Source organism: Scyliorhinus canicula, chromosome 10, assembly GCF_902713615.1.
Source record: "Scyliorhinus canicula chromosome 10, sScyCan1.1, whole genome shotgun sequence".
Classification (NCBI taxonomy): domain Eukaryota; kingdom Metazoa; phylum Chordata; class Chondrichthyes; order Carcharhiniformes; family Scyliorhinidae; genus Scyliorhinus; species Scyliorhinus canicula.
The window spans coordinates 146816226-146833850 of NC_052155.1; the positions used below are offsets into that span (position 1 = coordinate 146816226).

The 17625-nt window shown below is 45.0% G+C and overlaps 1 protein-coding gene across 3 annotated transcripts in view; it reads right to left on the minus strand.

The window, feature by feature from the left end:
* Positions 1 to 17625, minus strand: part of golga4 (golgin A4) — a 220065-nt gene that overhangs the window by 83288 nt on the left and 119152 nt on the right. For all 3 annotated transcript variants that reach the window (XM_038809827.1, XM_038809826.1, XM_038809825.1), the window contains 2 exons: positions 9438 to 9566; positions 2401 to 2556 (listed from right to left, as the gene is read on the minus strand). In XM_038809827.1, coding sequence (XP_038665755.1) covers positions 2401 to 2556; positions 9438 to 9566 — 285 coding nt within the window. The remainder of the gene's footprint in view (positions 1 to 2400; positions 2557 to 9437; positions 9567 to 17625) is intronic.

A 17625-nucleotide genomic window follows, 5' to 3' on the forward strand; every position in this document is an offset into this window, starting at 1 on the left:
CTGGTAACGGTGCCACTCCCCATGGCGCCAGTAAAGTTCTTGGTGAACCCAGTGGTGGCATCCATGTGAAAAACATGAAGACAGCCCCGCCAGCATTTTAAGTTGGCGGCACGCTCAAGGCTGGCTCTCATTTATGCTAATGACCTGTTTGAGTTGGCACGGCTGGATGCCATATTTGGGGCATGGAAAGAGAAAATGCTGGAGAGAGTGAGTGATTTATTCCTCGAGGAGCGGTTTGCCAGCCTGGAGGAATTGAAGGGGAAATTGGTGTTGTCAAGCTCAGACATATTGAGAAGTCTTACATTAAAAATGGCCTCTGATCTCCAGGTGAGCGTTTTCCAAGGCAGCCTTCAGGACACGCGACAACGCAGAATCGCCGAGCAGAAACTTATAGCCAAATTCCACACACGAGTACGGCCTCAACTGGGACCTTGGATTCATGTCACATTAAATTCACCCCCCACCAGCTGGCCTGGGCTTGCGACTCCTATCAACTGTCCTGACTTGAGACAATTCACACCTCTTTAACCTGCTCTGTCTGACCTGTAGGCTTAATTACCTGCAAAGATTTGCATTCAAAGTATCGTCTTGCACCTTTGACTTTGTCTATATATAAATGTTTCTGGAACCCACCTCTTCATTCACCTGAGGAAGGAGCAGTGCTCCGAAAGCTAGTGATTCGAAACAATCCTTTGGACTTTAACCTGGTGTTGTAAGACTTCTTCCTGTGCTCACCCCAGTCCAACGCCGGCATCTCCACATCAAAGCTCAGACATGTTTAGGTACCTCCAGGTACGAAGCTTTCTCAAGACATTGTTCTCCTGATTTCACAGTGTTGCAGCCATCATCCTTATGTTATGGGCCAGGGTTTAGAGAACCCCAAAGTGTATCATGGAGTTCACCTGACCCACAACTTTTAATAGATTGTGGTATGGGGAGCACACGGCCCACTCTACAGGCGTGGCACAGCAGAAATGGAAAAGTATTTTTTTAAAGCAAAACAATGTTTATTCTATGAACTCAAGTTAACCTTTTCAAAACATAGTGAACATCTTAGCAACCATCAATTCAAATCCGACCCCCAAAGAATACAACACTAAGTAATCCTTAATAACTTCCCAAACAACATCCAAAAGACAGAAGTACATCAGGTTTACATTCACTACTGAAAACATTTATAATTCTGAATTCACCAAATGATCAAGAGATAGTCTTTTCATGGCAGAGAGATCAACAGTACACCTGCTTTGTCTGGCTTCAGCTCCACCACTAAAAACGAAACTAAAACATACCCTGCAGCAAACAGCCTAAAACAAAAGTTAAAAGCTGACAGACAGCCCAGCTCCGCCCACACTCTGACATCACTGATAAACACCTATTTCTTAAAGGTACATTTCTTAAACACCCATTTCTTAAAGGTACTCTCACATGACACTGATTGGAGAGGATTCTCCCTTGTTCAGGGTCGGAGAAGGGCAGTACATCCGACACGTATGAACGGATCGTGGGAGACGAGTCTAATTCGATGGAAGGGGTAAAGGCTAAATGGGCGGAGGAATTGGGGCCAATACTGGAGGAGGAGGTATGGAGTGAGGGGCTGCAGATGGTGAGCGCCAAGCGTCATGTGCGAGACTGAGCCTGGTCCAGCTAAATGTGGGTGACTAAGGGGAGTTCTTGTTCCTTGGATTGAAGGGTCATTGTGGGAATTTGCATGGAGTGGTTTAATGCTAGTTGTTTGTATTATTTTGCAAATTTGTATAAAATGTAAAAACTTTAATAAAAACATTTTCAAAAACAAAGACTACCTGAATTGACAAAAATAACTGATAAACCTCCCTTCCTCCTTCTTCTCTAGCTCTTCAAAATTGCTATTCCTGAGACAGTACAGGCTGAAATGCTTTGCTTTAACCCTTTCTCACTTTCCTGAGCTGCCAAAAAAGTTTGCTCAACATCATTCGAATTCAGTACATCAATGCTTCTGGGAAATAATACAAAAAGAAGCAATTCAAGTTAAGAGGGAATTACAGAATGTTAGTTGTGGGTCTCCTGCTAACAAAACTGGTCAGTACTCCAACTATGCAACTGCAATCACTAGCAGTCACAAGATTCTGGTCATTAGCACAGCAAAAGTGCAGAGAATATGTTTTAAGCTCTCTCTCTCTGCTTGCTGCTACACCAAACAGGAGATCAGTTGGTGATGGTCAGCAGGAGAGTTCCTCTCATTTACTGGTCACTTTACAAATTTTTTTGCGTTACGAGTAACTGTTTCTTCTAACCTAAAAGTTCTTAAGTGTAATGAATTATAAAACCTCTCACATATAAACAGGATTTGGAAGTGCATTCACTGATTGTGCTGCAGTTCAATTTTCTTTTAAGAATTACAATTGAATTCTGGCTTACCGTTTTGAAGGTTTCCAATTCAGCTTGCAATTCCTGGATTTGTTTTGCTGCTTGTCCCTGAACCGCCTGTCGCTGCAATTCCTGGTCTTCTAATGCCAGCACAGTTTGCTGCTCTCTCTCCTGCTGTTGTTCCTGGTGCTCAGCATTACATTTATCCTGTCAAAAATAGTTAACACCATTTGAGCAAGTCGCCTCATATCAGCACCATGTGAAAAATGGTGTTTGGAAGCTGTGCTTCTGTACATATTTTCAATTTTTAAAACAGTTACTTAATCCAAATAATCATTGCAAATCAAATCAACCTTTAAAAAATGTCCATCACATTTCAGCCATCAAGCATAAGAATTGCTTCCTGTCCATAAGGGACCCTGAGAGTGAGTGATTGTTGCTTTGCTGAAGCAAAGCCAACAAAACTGGTGAAATCTTTCCAAAATTGCATCTGCTGATTTCCATTTGTCCGAGGGTTCTGGGACATTCGTAAGGCAAGGTGCTGAAAAGGGTGTGTGAAGAGCTTTTAGGTGATAGAGAGCTGAATATATTCAAGATTGTACAAAATATTCAATTTTCATCAGAAACATGCTAATCGATACTAGTTAGTTCTGCTGAGAATTGTAAGCAGCGATCAACACCAGTTGCAGTGTGAACATTGTGCAACTTGATTACAGTTTGGCTAAAGGTGTCTGATTAACCTGAATTTGTAGTCAGTCAATTAAATCATATGGTCAAACTATGAACCGCCGTTGAAATCAAAAAGATTTGTTCATGAGCATTCTATGCAATATCTTCCATCTTGTAATCCTGCACGATTAGTAATTCTGATTCAGAGGCTGAAGAGCAGGCTATAGCCTGGCAAAAACAGGGCTCTGCTTTCGTTTGCTGGAGAGCCAAACTCAGTGCTTTAATTGAGATATCATAGAATTTACAGTGCAGAAGGAGGCCACTCGGCCCATCGAGTCTGCACCGGCTCTTGGAAAGAGCACCCTACCCGAGGTCAACACCTCCACCCTATCCCCATAACCCAGTAACCCGACCCAACAAGGGCAATTTTGGACACGAAGGGTAATTTATCATGGCCAATCCACCTAACCTGCACATCTTTGGACTGTGGGAGGAAACCAGAGCACCCGGAGGAAACCCACGCACACACGGGGAGGATGTGCAGACTCCGCACAGACAGTGACCCAAGCCGGAATCGAACCTGGGACCCTGGAGCAGTGAAGCAATTGTGCTATCCACAATGCTACCATGCTGCCCTCCACAAACATATGCGCAACCTAAAAACAAGTCTGCTTCATTGAAGTCAGCAAGAAGATTTCACCCAAAAAAGTCCTGGCGATACAAGAATTATATTCTAAGAGAGGGCACTGTAAACACTTATTGGCTGCAAAAAGGGTTTTTCTTTTTGGCGAGTTTCTTGCTTTTGTTGTTTGTGTATTATTTTCTATAGAAGCATGGTGACTAAGGTTGGGAAGCATGGCAAAAGAGTGGGTGAAAAGCTGACTGGAATCAGTCAACTACAACTAGAAGAGCTATCCATAGAGTCCAGTGCAATCTGTGGGTTACAGAGTAGTATAACCACATTCTGAGCGACATCAAATGAAAAGATGTGATTGGTTGGTGAATATTTTGCTCATTTATCTTCAAAATTCATGTAATCTTTTCGTCATTGTAAGGTTTTTTTTTTAATGAACATTTTATTGAGGTATCTTTGGTATTGTAACAACAACAAAAGAAACAAAGTATATGAAACTATAAACATAGTGCAAAAGCCGTCTTCCTTCCTTACAGGTCCCATCTTTATTAACCCCCTACTCTAAGCTAAACTAACTAACCCCCCCCCCTTCTGCTGACGATTAATTTTCCACAAAGAAGTCGACAAACGGTTGCCACCTCTGGGCGAACCCTAACAGTGACCCTCTCAAGGCGAACTTGATTTTCTCCACTATGGGCCCGTATCGAGATCAGCTCCCCTCTGACCACCGCCTCCAGTGCTTCCCAGACCACCGGTGCTGAAATTTCCCCCTTGTCGTTGACCTGCAGGTAGTTCTGAATATATTTCCTCAGCCGCTCGCACACCCCTTTGTCAGCCAAAAGTCCCACATCTAACCTCCATTGCGGGCTCTGGTTACTGTCTCTCCTAACCTGCAGGTCAACCCAGTGCAGAGCATGGTCTGAGATTGTGATCGCCAAGTACTCCGTGTCCACCACCCCTGCCTGTAAGGCCCTGCTCAAAATAAAGAAATCAATCCTGGAGTACACTTTATGCACGTTTGAGTAGAAGGAGAACTCCTTCACCCTCGGCAGCTCAAATCTTCATGGATCCACCCATCCCATCTGCTCCATGAACTCTTTTATTTCCTTTGCCATTGCTGGCACCCTGCCTGTTTTCGAGCTTGACCGGTCCAAGCCAGGGTCAATAACTGTGTTGAAGTCCCCTCCCATGACCAACCTGTGTGAGTCCAGATCAGGTATCTTCCCCAGCATCCCCTTTATAAACTCCACATCATCCCAATTTGGCGCATACACATTCACTAGTACCACCTGCACCCCCTCCAGTTTCCCACTGACCTCCCACATCCGAAACTATTCTACCCGCCTCAAACACCACCCACTTATTGATCAGGATCGCGAGCCCTCTAGTCTTTGAGTCTAGTCCCGAGTGAAAGACCTGACTGACCCAGCCTTTCCTCAATCTAATCTGGTCAGTTACTCTAAGGTGCATCTCCTGCAACATTACCACGTCCGCCTTCAGTCCCCAAAGATGCACAAACACACGTGCCCTCTTGACCGGCCTATTTAACCCTCGAACATTCCAGGTGGTCAGCCTAGTTGGGGGCTCATTGCCCCCTCCACTCCTTCGCCGATCAGCCATCCCCTTTTTTGGGCCCGCCTCCAGCCCATGCTCCGTGCCTCCACTGGTCCACCCCCAGGCAACCTCCGCCCCCAACCTCCTCTCTGTTCCTTATTCCAAGTTCCTCCCTCGTCAGCAGAACATTCCCCCCTAGTAAGAACACTCTGTAACTCAACCCCTTTAATAATCCGAACATATGCACACCCCCCACTGCGCTTCCGTGAGCTAGCCCGCCCAGCTAGCTTGGTGGCCCTCATCCCTGACGCCGGATAGTCTCCCACCTATTGTACCCTCCCCCCGCTCATACAAACATACTCCAACATCAAACAATCTCTACACAATTGCCCAAGATCTAAACAAGCACACCTCCGTTCCCCAACAGTGTAAATGAAAACCTTAACTCAGTCAGCTCTACCGCTGGTCCCAAATATGGCATTATAAAGAGCTTCCACAAAACGAAAAACGAGAAACTTTTTTAAAAAAAGAACAGAAAAACAAAAGCAAAGAAAAAAAACCAAGAACGTTGCAACAAAGTTCAAAAGTTCTCAGTCCACCACCAGTCCTTTCCTTTTCGCGAAGTTCAGCGTGTCCTCAGGCGACTCAAAGTAAAAGTGCTGTTCCTCGTGCGTGACCCAGAGACGGGCCGGATACAACAGTCCAAACTTCACCTTTTCCTTAAAAAGGTTCGACCTAATCTGGTTGAAGCCTGCTCCTCTCCTGGCCACCTCCACACTCAGGGCTTGGTAAACCTGTAGGATACTGTTATCCCACTTACAGCTCCGTGTCTGCTTGGCCCACTATAGAACGGGCTCCTTATCCAAGTACCTGTGGAATCTCACCACCATTGCCCTCGGGACATCTCCCCATCGCAGCTTCCACGCTAGTGCTCTGTGAGCCCTGTCCACCTCCAAGGGCCAGCAGAATGCCCATCCCCCAGCAGCTTCTCATACATGTCTGCATGTATGCCCCAGCGTCCCGCTCCTTCGGACCCCTCCGGGAGCCCAACAATTCTCAAGTTCTGCCGGCGGGACCTATTCTCTAGGTCCTCCATCTTCTCCAGGAGTTCTTCTGCTGGTCTCTCAGCATCCCCACCTCCAACTCCATCGCAGTTTGATGTTCCTCCTGCTCAGCCAGTGCCGTCTCTGCCTTCTGGATCGCCCGATCTTGGGCGTCCAATATAAGCTCCAGCCGCTCAACTGACTCTTATCGGGTCCAAGCAGTCCCGTTTCTGCTTAGCAAAGCCTTCCTGAATAACTTGCATCAGCTGCTCCGTTGACCGCTGGGTCGACAAACCAGAGGTCCAGTACTTCGCCATGCTGTCTCCTGCTACAGCTTCAGCCCAAGCCTTCTCTGTCTTTCTGTTTCTGCCTTTACGAGTACTTCTAGTCCTTCTCTCCATGCACCAATGTGAGAATTCAGTACACAACTGCCTCTGTCATCAGTTTTATAATTAAAGTCCGGTAGCAAATCAGGGGAAAAAGTCCAAAAGTCCAACCAGAGCGAGAGCCACCAAATGTGCGACTTACTCCTTCATAGCCGCCACCGGAAATCGTAATGTTTTATTAATTGTAGTATGGTTTCCCAGCGGAAGGAAAGGTTATTGGGAGAAGCAGTGTTTAACCACATAACTAGGTTCATCACCCAACCACATAATTTGTTGGTTGGGTGATGAACGCCCAGATTTAGGCCCGATTAAAATTGGGTATTTTGAATTAAAGAATTTGTCCGATTAAATTAGATATCGTAAATTAAAGAGTTGGGCATTTTAAAATCATACTGCAGTCAAACCTCAGGCTGTTGGAATTCAGGCTTGACCAAAGACACCTGGGGGCGGGACCTGGTGTCCTGTCAGGTAGACATCAAGAAACCCACTCGGTATTGGGACTCCCTCTCAAGACCTCATTGGCCAGAGGCCGGATAAATTTCTGGAAAGGCGGGGAGGGAGAGGGATAAAAGGTACACATCTCAGACACACCAGCAGCAAAGACTTTGTGTGCCAGGTGACCTTGACCAGACCAGAAGGAAGGAAGCAAGAAGCACCTTTTTGAAGATGGGCCAGAGGAATTCCTGCGATCAGATCCACAGCCTACCAAGCCATCTTTGCAGGTAGTATACTTAAATCTGGGGTATCCTCTTGTTTTGTGTGGGTAATTGAAGCGTCAATAGTATTAATATTAATAAACTTATTGAACCTTTATTTGTGTTTGCCCTTTGTCCATCTTGCAACTAAGGGGACCTGGGTAAAACTTTGATTGATATAATGGTCGCAGTACCTGAGATTTAGCAGATACAGCAGCAGAATATGGGTATTCCTGGACACATGATTAAAGGGCAAATACGCCTGCAATAAGTGTTTGTGGCAAGAGCAGATTCCGCTCAGAGTCATTGAGCTGGATGCTGAGCTACAGACATTGCAATGCATCAGGCAGGGGGGATGTTACTAGGACAATCAGGAGAGTCACACCCCTTAGGATAGGGTCTTCTCATTTGGTCTGAGGTCAGGGGAAAGAGGGTGTGATTCCGAGTGAGGCAGGTCTGGGGATTCAGAAGGTAGAAGCTTGGGTGGCACGATGACACAGTGGTTAGAACCGGTTGCCTCACAGCGCCAAGGACCAGGGTTCAATTCCAGTCTCGGGTCACTGTCTGTGTGGAGTTTGCACTTTCTCCCGTGTCTGCCTGGGTTTCCTCAGAGTGCTCCGGTTTCCTCCCAGAGTCCAAAGATATGCGGTTTAGGTGGATTGGTCATGTTAAATTGCCCGTAGTGTCCAAAACATTAGGTAGGGTTATGGGAATAGGGTGGGGTAGTGGGCCTTGGTGGGGTGCTCATTCAGAGGGTTTGTGTAGACTCGATAGGCCGAATGGCCTCTTCTGCACTGTAGGGATTCTATGATTCCATGATAGGAGGCTCAGGCAGTGCATTCCAGACCATCACAATCCTCTGGGTAAAAAAGATTTTCCTCAAATCCCCCCTCAACCTCCTGCCTCTCACCTTGAATTTGTGTCCCCTCGTAACTGACTTTCAACTAAGGGGAACAACTGCTCCCTATCCAACCTGTCAATGCCCCTCATGTTCTTGTATACCTCAATCAGGCTGTGCCTCGGTCTCCTCTGCTCCAGTGAAAACAACCCAAGCCTATCCAATCTCTCTTCGTAACTTAAATATTCCATCCCAGCAACATCCAGGTGAATCGCCTCTGCACCCCCTCCAATGCAATGGCGGTGGACAATTAAACAACTCACTGGAGGAGGAAGCTCCAAAAATATCCCCATCCTCAATGATCCACATCAGTGCAAAGAAGAAGGGTTGAAGCATTCACAACCACCTTCAGCTAGAAGTGCCAAGTGGATGATCCCTCTCGGCCTCATCTGGATTTCCCCAGCATCTTCAGCCAATTAGCTTCATTCCATTTGATATCACATGTGTGAAGGCACTGGATACTGCAAGGCTATTTAATGTCCCTGAAAATATTCCGGCAATACTACTGAAGATTTGTGCTCCTGACCAGCTACAAAACTGGCATTTACTCAGCGATGTGGATGGGGACCATCATCAGTGCTTTCAAGTTGTACTTACACAGCAATAAGCTGCCCATGAATGCCAGGGTCATTCAGCTCCTGACCTCATTACAGACTTGGTTCAAACATGAACAAAAGAGCCAAATGCCAGATTGAAGAGTGAAGTTGACATGAAGACAGCATTTGACAGAGTACTGCATCAAGGAACCTATAACAAAATTGGTGTCAATGGGAACCAGGTGGAAACTTTGCTGGTTGGAGTCATGCCTGGCACAAGGGCTGCGGTGGTTGGAGGTCAATCATCTCGACTCCAGGACATCACTGCAGGAATTCCTCAGGGTAGTGTCCTCGGCCCAACCACCTTCAGCTGCTTCATCAATGATCTTCCTTCCAACATATTGTCAGAATTGGGGAAGTTCGCCAATAACTGTGCAGTGTACCAGTCACTACTCCTCAGATACAAGGTGCCATGTGGTTGTAAGAGCAACATCATCACCATGACAGTCTGAGTGAGGCTAGGTTTGGGGGGGGGGGGGGGGGGAGGACTTCAGTCAGGGTACTGATGAGACACGGTATATACATAATTGTTCCCCAATATGCATTTAGCAATGACAGATAATGATTGATCTATTTAGAATGCAATAAAAATCTCAGGTTACATGATACATACCAAAGCCTTTTTTAACTGTTCTTGAAACTCATGCTGAGATGTCTGTAATTGCTGCTCAAACTCTTCTTCTTTGCACTTCAGTGCTTTCAAGTGACTTTTTTCCAATTCTTCAATACGATCCTCAGAGGACTTGTAAAGCAAGAGGCACATTTATAACATTTGGTTTCCCTCTGAATACATGAAAGGATAAAGGACATTAACAATCAAATTAATTGGAGTGACGTATTGTTTTGAAATCCAAACAGCAAGAAAGCCTTCATGAGCAATGGTGCTCCCTCATTCCTGCCCTATTATAACATCGTCCAGTTACTTGTGTCATGGGAATGTCACTTCAAGAAAATGTTTGTCTTCTCAAGTGGCTGCAGTGATGTCATTGTGAGAGTGGAGCTGGGCTCTGGCTCTGCTTTTTACTTTCGTTTTGAGCTGGAAGCTGTTTTTGGCTCTGAGTTTTACTTTCGATTTTAGTCAGTTGGGGAGCTGCATCCAAACCAAGGTGTATTTTGGACTCTCTCTCTCTGCATGCTAGAATGTCTCCAGATCACTTGATAATTTCAAAATAATGTCTGTTTCTGTAAGGAATACAAACCTACTGTTTTTGTAGGAAAAAAGGGTGCTTGGCTTATGGATGTTGTTCGGAAAGTTACGGAGGGTTATCTATAGAGTACTGTATCTTTGGGGGGTATCAGTGTTGGTAGTTGATAAGATGTTTCCTGTGTGTTTATAAAATGTTAACTGGATTCATAGAATAAACATTCTTTTGTTTAAAACTACTAAAGATCTCTGTTGCATCACACCTGTAAAGTGGCCCCTTGTGCTCCTCATAACCAAAATCTATTAAAAGTTGTAGGTCAGGTGAACTCCATGAAAAACTTTGGTGTTCTCTAAACCCTGGCCCATAATACTTATCATCATTAGTTACTTGTATTAATCAACATAGGAAGGCATCAGATCCTTTAACTTCGAATCAATTTGCATGTCATAACTTAAGAAATCGGGCCAGGAGAAGGCAACATGGCCCATTGAGCGTGCTCTGTTGATTCCTGAGACAACCAAAATCTGTCTATCTCAGTGTTACATATATTCAATGCTGGGGTATCCCCAACCCTCTGGTATAGGGAATTGCAAAGAGTCCCAACCCTTTGGGTGAATAAAGGTTTCCACATCTCAGTCCCAAGGGCTGGTGCAGACTCGATGGGCCAAATGGCCTCCTTCTGCGCTGTAAATTCTATGATTCTAAACGGTCAGCCCCCAATCCCGAAATTGTGCTCCCTTGTTCCAGATTTCCCAGCCAGGGGAAACAACATCTGTGTTTACCCTTATCAAGCTCTATCATATTCTTGAATGTTTCAATATGATCACCTTTCATTCTTCTAAACTCCAGAGAATTATAGGCCCAATTTATGCAGCCTCTCATCATAGACCAACCCTTTTATTCCAGGGATCATTCGAGTAAACTTTCCCTGTCCTGCCTCTAATGCAACTATATCTTCCTTAAAAATGAGGAAGAAAATTGCACTGTTTAAGGTGTAGGCTCACTAAATCCCTGTACAATGGGAGCATAACTCCTTGTAAGAAAGGCTCACATGCCATTTGTGATCCTAATTGCTGCTATACCTGCAAAGTAACTTGCTGTTCATTAAATGTTTTTCTATTCTTACGCCCAAAGTGAATAACCTCACAAAGAATGCAAAATCAAATTTCACAGGAAAAGCCAATGAAATATTCAGCTTCAAATACAATTAGAATTACAGAACCACAGTTTGGTGACATTTAGAGGTTTTGATATTGTGCTTCCCATGTCAATGTTCAAATAATTTCTTGATGCAGACCACAAAAGTAAACACTGAAGGTACTCCAGGGCACTTCACTACCAATTCTTCTCTATTCGCAACCAATCACGAATAAAACATAGAACATAGAACAGTACAGCACAGAACAGGCCCTTCGGCCCTCAATGTTGTGCCGAGCCATGATCACCCTACTCAAACCCATGTATCCACCCTATAACCGTAACCCAACCCCCCCCCCCCCCCCCCCCCCCCCCCCTTAACCTTACTTTTATTAGGACACTACAGGCAATTTAGCATGGCCAATCCACCTAACCCTGTGTCTGCCTGGTTTCCTTCGGGTACTCGGGTTTCCTCCCACAGTCCAAAGATGTGCAGGTTAAATGGATTGGTCATGATAAATTTCCCCTTGGTGTTCAAAAGGATAGGTGGTGTTACTGAGGTATGGGTATGTGGTGGGGGTGTGGGCCCAGACAAGGGTGCTCATTCAGAGGGCCAATGCAGGCTCAATGGACTGAAAGACACCCTCCTGCATTGTAGGGATTGTATGGATAAAAGCCTGACTGGAAAGGAAATAAAGAGGAAGGACACAAAACAAAATAACAGCAGATGCTGTTGATTTGAAATAACTGAAAATACTGGAACTACTCAGGTGGCCACGCAGCATCTGTGGAGAGAGAGCAGCTAGAATTTCAGGTCGATAACCGTTCTTCATAAAAGTAAAATACTGAGGATGCTGGATATCTGAAACAAAATGCTGGAAAAACTCCGGACTGGCAACATCTGTGGCGAGAGAAATCAGAGTTAACGTTTTGAGTCTGCATGACTCTTCAGACCATTGAAGAAGTCACATGGACCAGGCATTAACTCTTATTTTTCTCTCTCTTTCCACAGATGCTGCCAGACCTGAGTTTTTCTAGCATTCTGTTTTTGTTTCAACTTAACAATAAAATGTTGTTTTTCAGAGTGGGCAACAGGGTAGCATGGTGGTTAGCATAAATGCTTCACAGCTCCAGGGTCCCAGGTTCGATTCCCGGCTGGGTCACTGTCTGTGTGGAGTCTGCACGTCCTCCCCCTGTGTGCGTGGGTTTCCTCCGGGTGCTCCGGTTTCCTCCCACAGTCCAAAGATGTGCGGGTTAGGTGGATTGGCCATGCTAAATTGTCCGTAGTGTCCTAATAAAAGTAAGGTTAAGGGGGGGGTTGTTGGGTTACGGGTATAGGGTGGATACGTGGGTTTGAGTAGGGTGATCATGGCTCGGCACAACATTGAGGGCCGAAGGGCCTGTTCTGTGCTGTACTGTTCTATGTTCTATGTTCTAAATATAGTAAATGTTAACTCTGCTCGTCTCTCAACAGAAGATGCATGATGTGCTGAGCATTTCCAGCACTTTCTGATGTGACTGTAACAAAGGTAACCTTTCCCTCCTCATTCTTCTCGACCGGTCTTCAACCTTTGACACAGTAGACCACACCATTCCCCACAAAGCCTCTCCACTGTAGCTTGGGTGAGAAGGTGACTTCTCTCACATGGCTCCATTCTTATCTATCTAAGCACTGTGAGAGAATAACGTGAAATTGCTTCTCCTTCTGTTTCCCCGATCATTATCTACATTATCCCTCTCCCCATCCTCCCAAAACAAACCAGTTCTCTGGACCACACTTCTTTGCAAAATGTAGGCATCATCTCTCCAGCTGTTAACCCATCTGCTGTTTTATGGTTCAATATTTTCTGACTCTATTGAATAAACATGGGTCACCTTCTGAACTGCCATTTTCTTTTTGGTGTTCTGGCTAGCTTTAAAGTCCAGCATTTTAGTTACCTTACCTTCACAATAATAATCGTCCCAAAACTAAACATTACCTCTCTGTAATTCCTCAAACCATAATCACAGATGTCAATTTTCATATCTTACAAGTTTTACAAAAAGCTGTTTTCTGACCAGTTAACCCATTGGTCTTTGGACAGGGGTGCATATCTTGTCCTTCACTTATCTCCTCCTACCCAAACAGCCTGCCTCAATTTGGTTATTGACTAAAGGGCTCTTTTGATATCCTTTTTACAATTATCTACTTCACAATTCTAACAAAGAATGCATTAAAGTTTTTCCCTTAACAGATCAAGTTCAGCATTTTCTGCTTTACTTCCAAATAGCATCGCCTATTTCTAAATAACAAAGTTTGAAAGACACCACTGCATGATCGATGAAATCAAGATGCTTCAAAGAACAGTTCTTTTCATTTATATTAGATTAGTTTTCATATTTCTACACTGCAGTGACATGAACACATGCTAAGATTAATGAAATGCACATGGGAGTTTCAGTGCTGAACATTTGCTGCCCAAGTCCTAGCTATGGGGCAGTCGGCTTGTTTAAACATTCCATTGTAATGTTAAAACCATAAACATTCCACATGTCTACTCATCAAGCTACATCCAATCAAATGAGGTTTATTGCAGATTTGTGGTTTAACCTGAAACAACACTGGACTACATTAATTCCACAGCACTGTGGAATTCAATTCAGAAGTTAATAAAATCTAATATGATTATTAACTAGGTAAATACAGTACTGGCCATTTAACCATAACTAAATATCACACACACATCATATATTAGATAATTTAAAAAATAAATTTGGAGTACCCAACTCATTTTTTCAAATTAAGGGTCAATTTAGTGTGGCCAATCCACCTACCCTGCACTTGTTTGGGTTGTGGGGGCGAAACCTACGCAGACATGGGGAGAATGTGCAAACTCCACACAGACAGTGACCCAGAGCTGGGATCGAACCTGGGACCTCAGCGCCTTGAGGGAGCTGTGCTATCCACTGTGCCACCGTGCTGCCCATATATTAGATAAATTAACAAAATATATTTTCACTTTCCCCTCCAACTCTCCATATTTTTTAATCATCAATATACAGTGTCAACTGGGGGACATTATTTCACTATCTAAAAATTCAAGTTCCAGCGGAGCGGGCAGAGAGGGGAGCGATTTTTGGAAGGGAGAGTTGGAAGCAGGAAACCGGAAGTCGGCCGTGGGGAGACCTGGGAAGATTTGTATTACCCAATAAATTTGAAGAGTGAGGAAACCCGAGACACTACATGTTTAGTGTCACCCACCCTCCCTCCTCCTCTAACCTAAAACAAAAGACTCAGTGCTGTCAGCAGGCAAGCTATTTTTTCTTTCTTTTTTACTGGGAGACTAGTAGAGGTGATGGCAGCTAGGGCAGTGGAATGTTCCTCCTGCAGAATGTTCGAGGTAAGGGAGACGACCAGTGTCCTTGCTGACTTCACCTGTGGGAAGTGCAGCCATCTCCAGCTCCTCACAGACCGTGTTAGGGAACTGGAGCTGGATGAACTGAGGATCATTTGGGAAGCTGAAGGGCTGATAGATAGAAGCTACAGGGACATAGTTACACATGAGAACAAAGGTAGCTGGGTAACAGTTAGAGGTGGGAAGAGGAGGAAGCAGTCAGTGCAGGGATCCCCTCTGGTCGTTCCTTTCAACAATAAGTATACCGCTTTGGATACTGTTGGGGGGGGATTACCTAGCAGGGGCAGGCTGTAGTGATCAGGTCTCTGGCACGAGGTCCGGCTCTGGGGCTCAGAAGGGAAGGGGGGAGATTAGGAGAGCACTAGTTATAGGGGACTCAATAGTTAGAGGTACAGACTGCCGGTTCTGTGTACACGGGCGAGACTCTCGGATGGTTTGTTGCCTCCCAGGTGCCAGGGTCCATGACGTTTCGGATCGTGTCTTCAGGATCCTTAAGGGGGAGGGGGAGCAGCCAGAAGTTGTGGTGCACATTGGTACCAACGACATTGTAGGAAAAGGGTGGTGGATGTTCAGGGAGTTAGGCTGGAAGTTAAAAGCCAGGACAGACAGAGTTTTCATCTCTGGTTTGTTGCTGGTGCCACGTGATAGTGAGGCTAGGAATAGGGAGAGAGTGCAGTTGAACACATGGTTATAGGAATGGTGTAGGAGGGAGGGCTTCAAGTATTTGGATAATTGGAGCGCGTTCTGGGGAAGGTGGGACCTGTCCAAGCAGGACGGGTCGCATCTGAACCAGAGGGGCACCAATATCCTGGGAGAGAGGTTTTCTAGTACTCTTCGGGAGAGTTTAAACTAATTTAGCTGGGGAATGGGAACTGGATTTGTAGTCCAGCAACTAAGGTAGCCGATGCTCAGGACGTCAAAGCGTGTAGTGAGGCAGTGGGGAAGGTAACACTGACAAAGGAGAGTACTTGCAGTCACGGAGATGGGTTGAAGTGTGTATACTTCAACGCAAGAAGCATCAGGAATAAGGTGGGTGAACTTAAGGCAAGGATCGGTACTTCGGACTACGATGTGTTGGCCATCACGGAAACTTGGATAGAACAAAGAAAGAAGAAAGAAAAATTACAGCACAGGAACAGGCCCTTCGGCCCTCCAAACCTGCGCCGATCCAGATCCTCTATCTAAAACTATTTTCTAATTTCACCTATTTTCTAAGGATCTGTATCTCTCTGCTCCCTGCCCATTCATGTATCTGTCTAGATACATCTTAAATGACGCTATCGTGCCTGCCTTGACCACCTCCGCCGGCAATGCGTTCCAGGCACCCACCACCCTCTGCGTTAAGAACTTTCCACGCATATCTCCCTTAAACATTTCCCCTCTCACCTTGAACTCGTGACCCCTAGTAATTGAGTCCCCCACTCTGGGGAAAAAGCTTCTTGCTATCCACCCTGTCTATACCTCTCATGATTTTGTAGGCCTCAATGAAAAAGGTGCAAAGGAGATTTACCAGGATGTTGCCTGGAATTGAGAGTCGGTCTTACGAGGAAAGGTTGAGGGTGTTAGGCCTTTTCTCATTAGAAGGGAAAAGGATGAGGGGAGACTTGATAGAGGTTTATAAGATGATCAGGGGAATAGGTAGAGTCAACAGTCAGAGACATTTTCCCCCGGGTAGAACAAACCATTCCAAGGGACATACATTTAAGGTGAATGGTGGAAGATATAGGGGGGGGGGGGGGGGGGGGCGTCAGAGGTAGGTTCTTTACCCAGAGAATAGTGGGGGCATGGAATGCACTGTCTGTAGAAGTAGTTGAGTCGGAAACATTTCAAGCGGCTATTGGACAGGTACATGGATTATGGGGTGTAGATTAATTTGTTCTTAATCTAGGACAAAAATTTGGCACAACGTCGTGGGCCAAAGGGCCTGTTCTGTGCTGTATTTTCTATGTAAAGGGCATCAAGTGCTTTTAATTTTTTACTTTGTTCTGTGTGAATACTGTAATTAGCTTCTTACCTGCTTGCTAACATCACTGTGAAGCTATGTGAAGATGTCCATTTGACTTGGTATCATATATGACACTTGGTATCATATTTAAACTTCTTTTGACAAATGAGGGAAGGCCACACATGGAGATCACAAGGTCTTTGTGAGCAGCCTTCTTCTAGGTCAACAGTGAGTACCCTTGTTTCACCTCAAAACCTCGGTCATTGTGCATGTCGCAATTCAAACGAAACCAGTCCAGAAATTTTTTACTTTAATTTCAAGATTCCGAGAATTTTTTACTTTAAAAAAGCGTAATGTCCTTGAGAGTCTTTGCTTTTTATATGATGCAGGGGAAAATTTCCAAATTTTCAATTGTTATTTTTTTGAAACAGACCTTGTGAGGGATAAGCAAAGAATATGATTTTTGTTTTTGTGGAAGGATTAAACTTCAGCAGAAAGTCCTCGCCCAACTGCTATGTGCAACACAATACGAAAGCATTCAGACACTAAATCAACTGTTAACTCCATGTGCTGCAGAAATCACCAACAGTCTGTTCTGGTCCACTCACATTGATGCAACAGTCAGGAAAACCCAACAACAGCTTCCCACGGAAGCTAAAGAAATTTGGCATGTCTGCATCAATTCTCACAAACTTCTACAGATGTATCATAGAGAGCATCCTATCCGGCTGCATCACAGCTTGGTATGGCAACTGCTCAGTCCAAGAAAGCAAGAAACTGCAGAGTGTGGTAAACTCAGTCCAACGCATCACACAAGCTTGCCGCCCACACCTTGATTCTGTATACATCTCCTGTTGCCTCAGGAAGGCAGACAGCATTATCAGAAATCTCGCACTCAGGCTTTGCCCTCTTCCAGACCCTTCCATCAGGCAAGAAGGTATAGAAGTCTGAAGACCCGCACATACAGACATAGGAACAGCTTCTTCCCCACAGCTACTACACTCCTCAACGACTCTTTCTCGGACTCATCTGTTCCCTGTAAGAACACTATTCACGACGCCCTCTGCTACTCTTGCTCATGCATTTCCTTTGTTTGGACCTTTGTGCCGCACTGTAACCAATCCCTGTGTGTCGATGTACCATTTGTCAATGTACTCTGTTGATTAGTCTTTTTTGTTT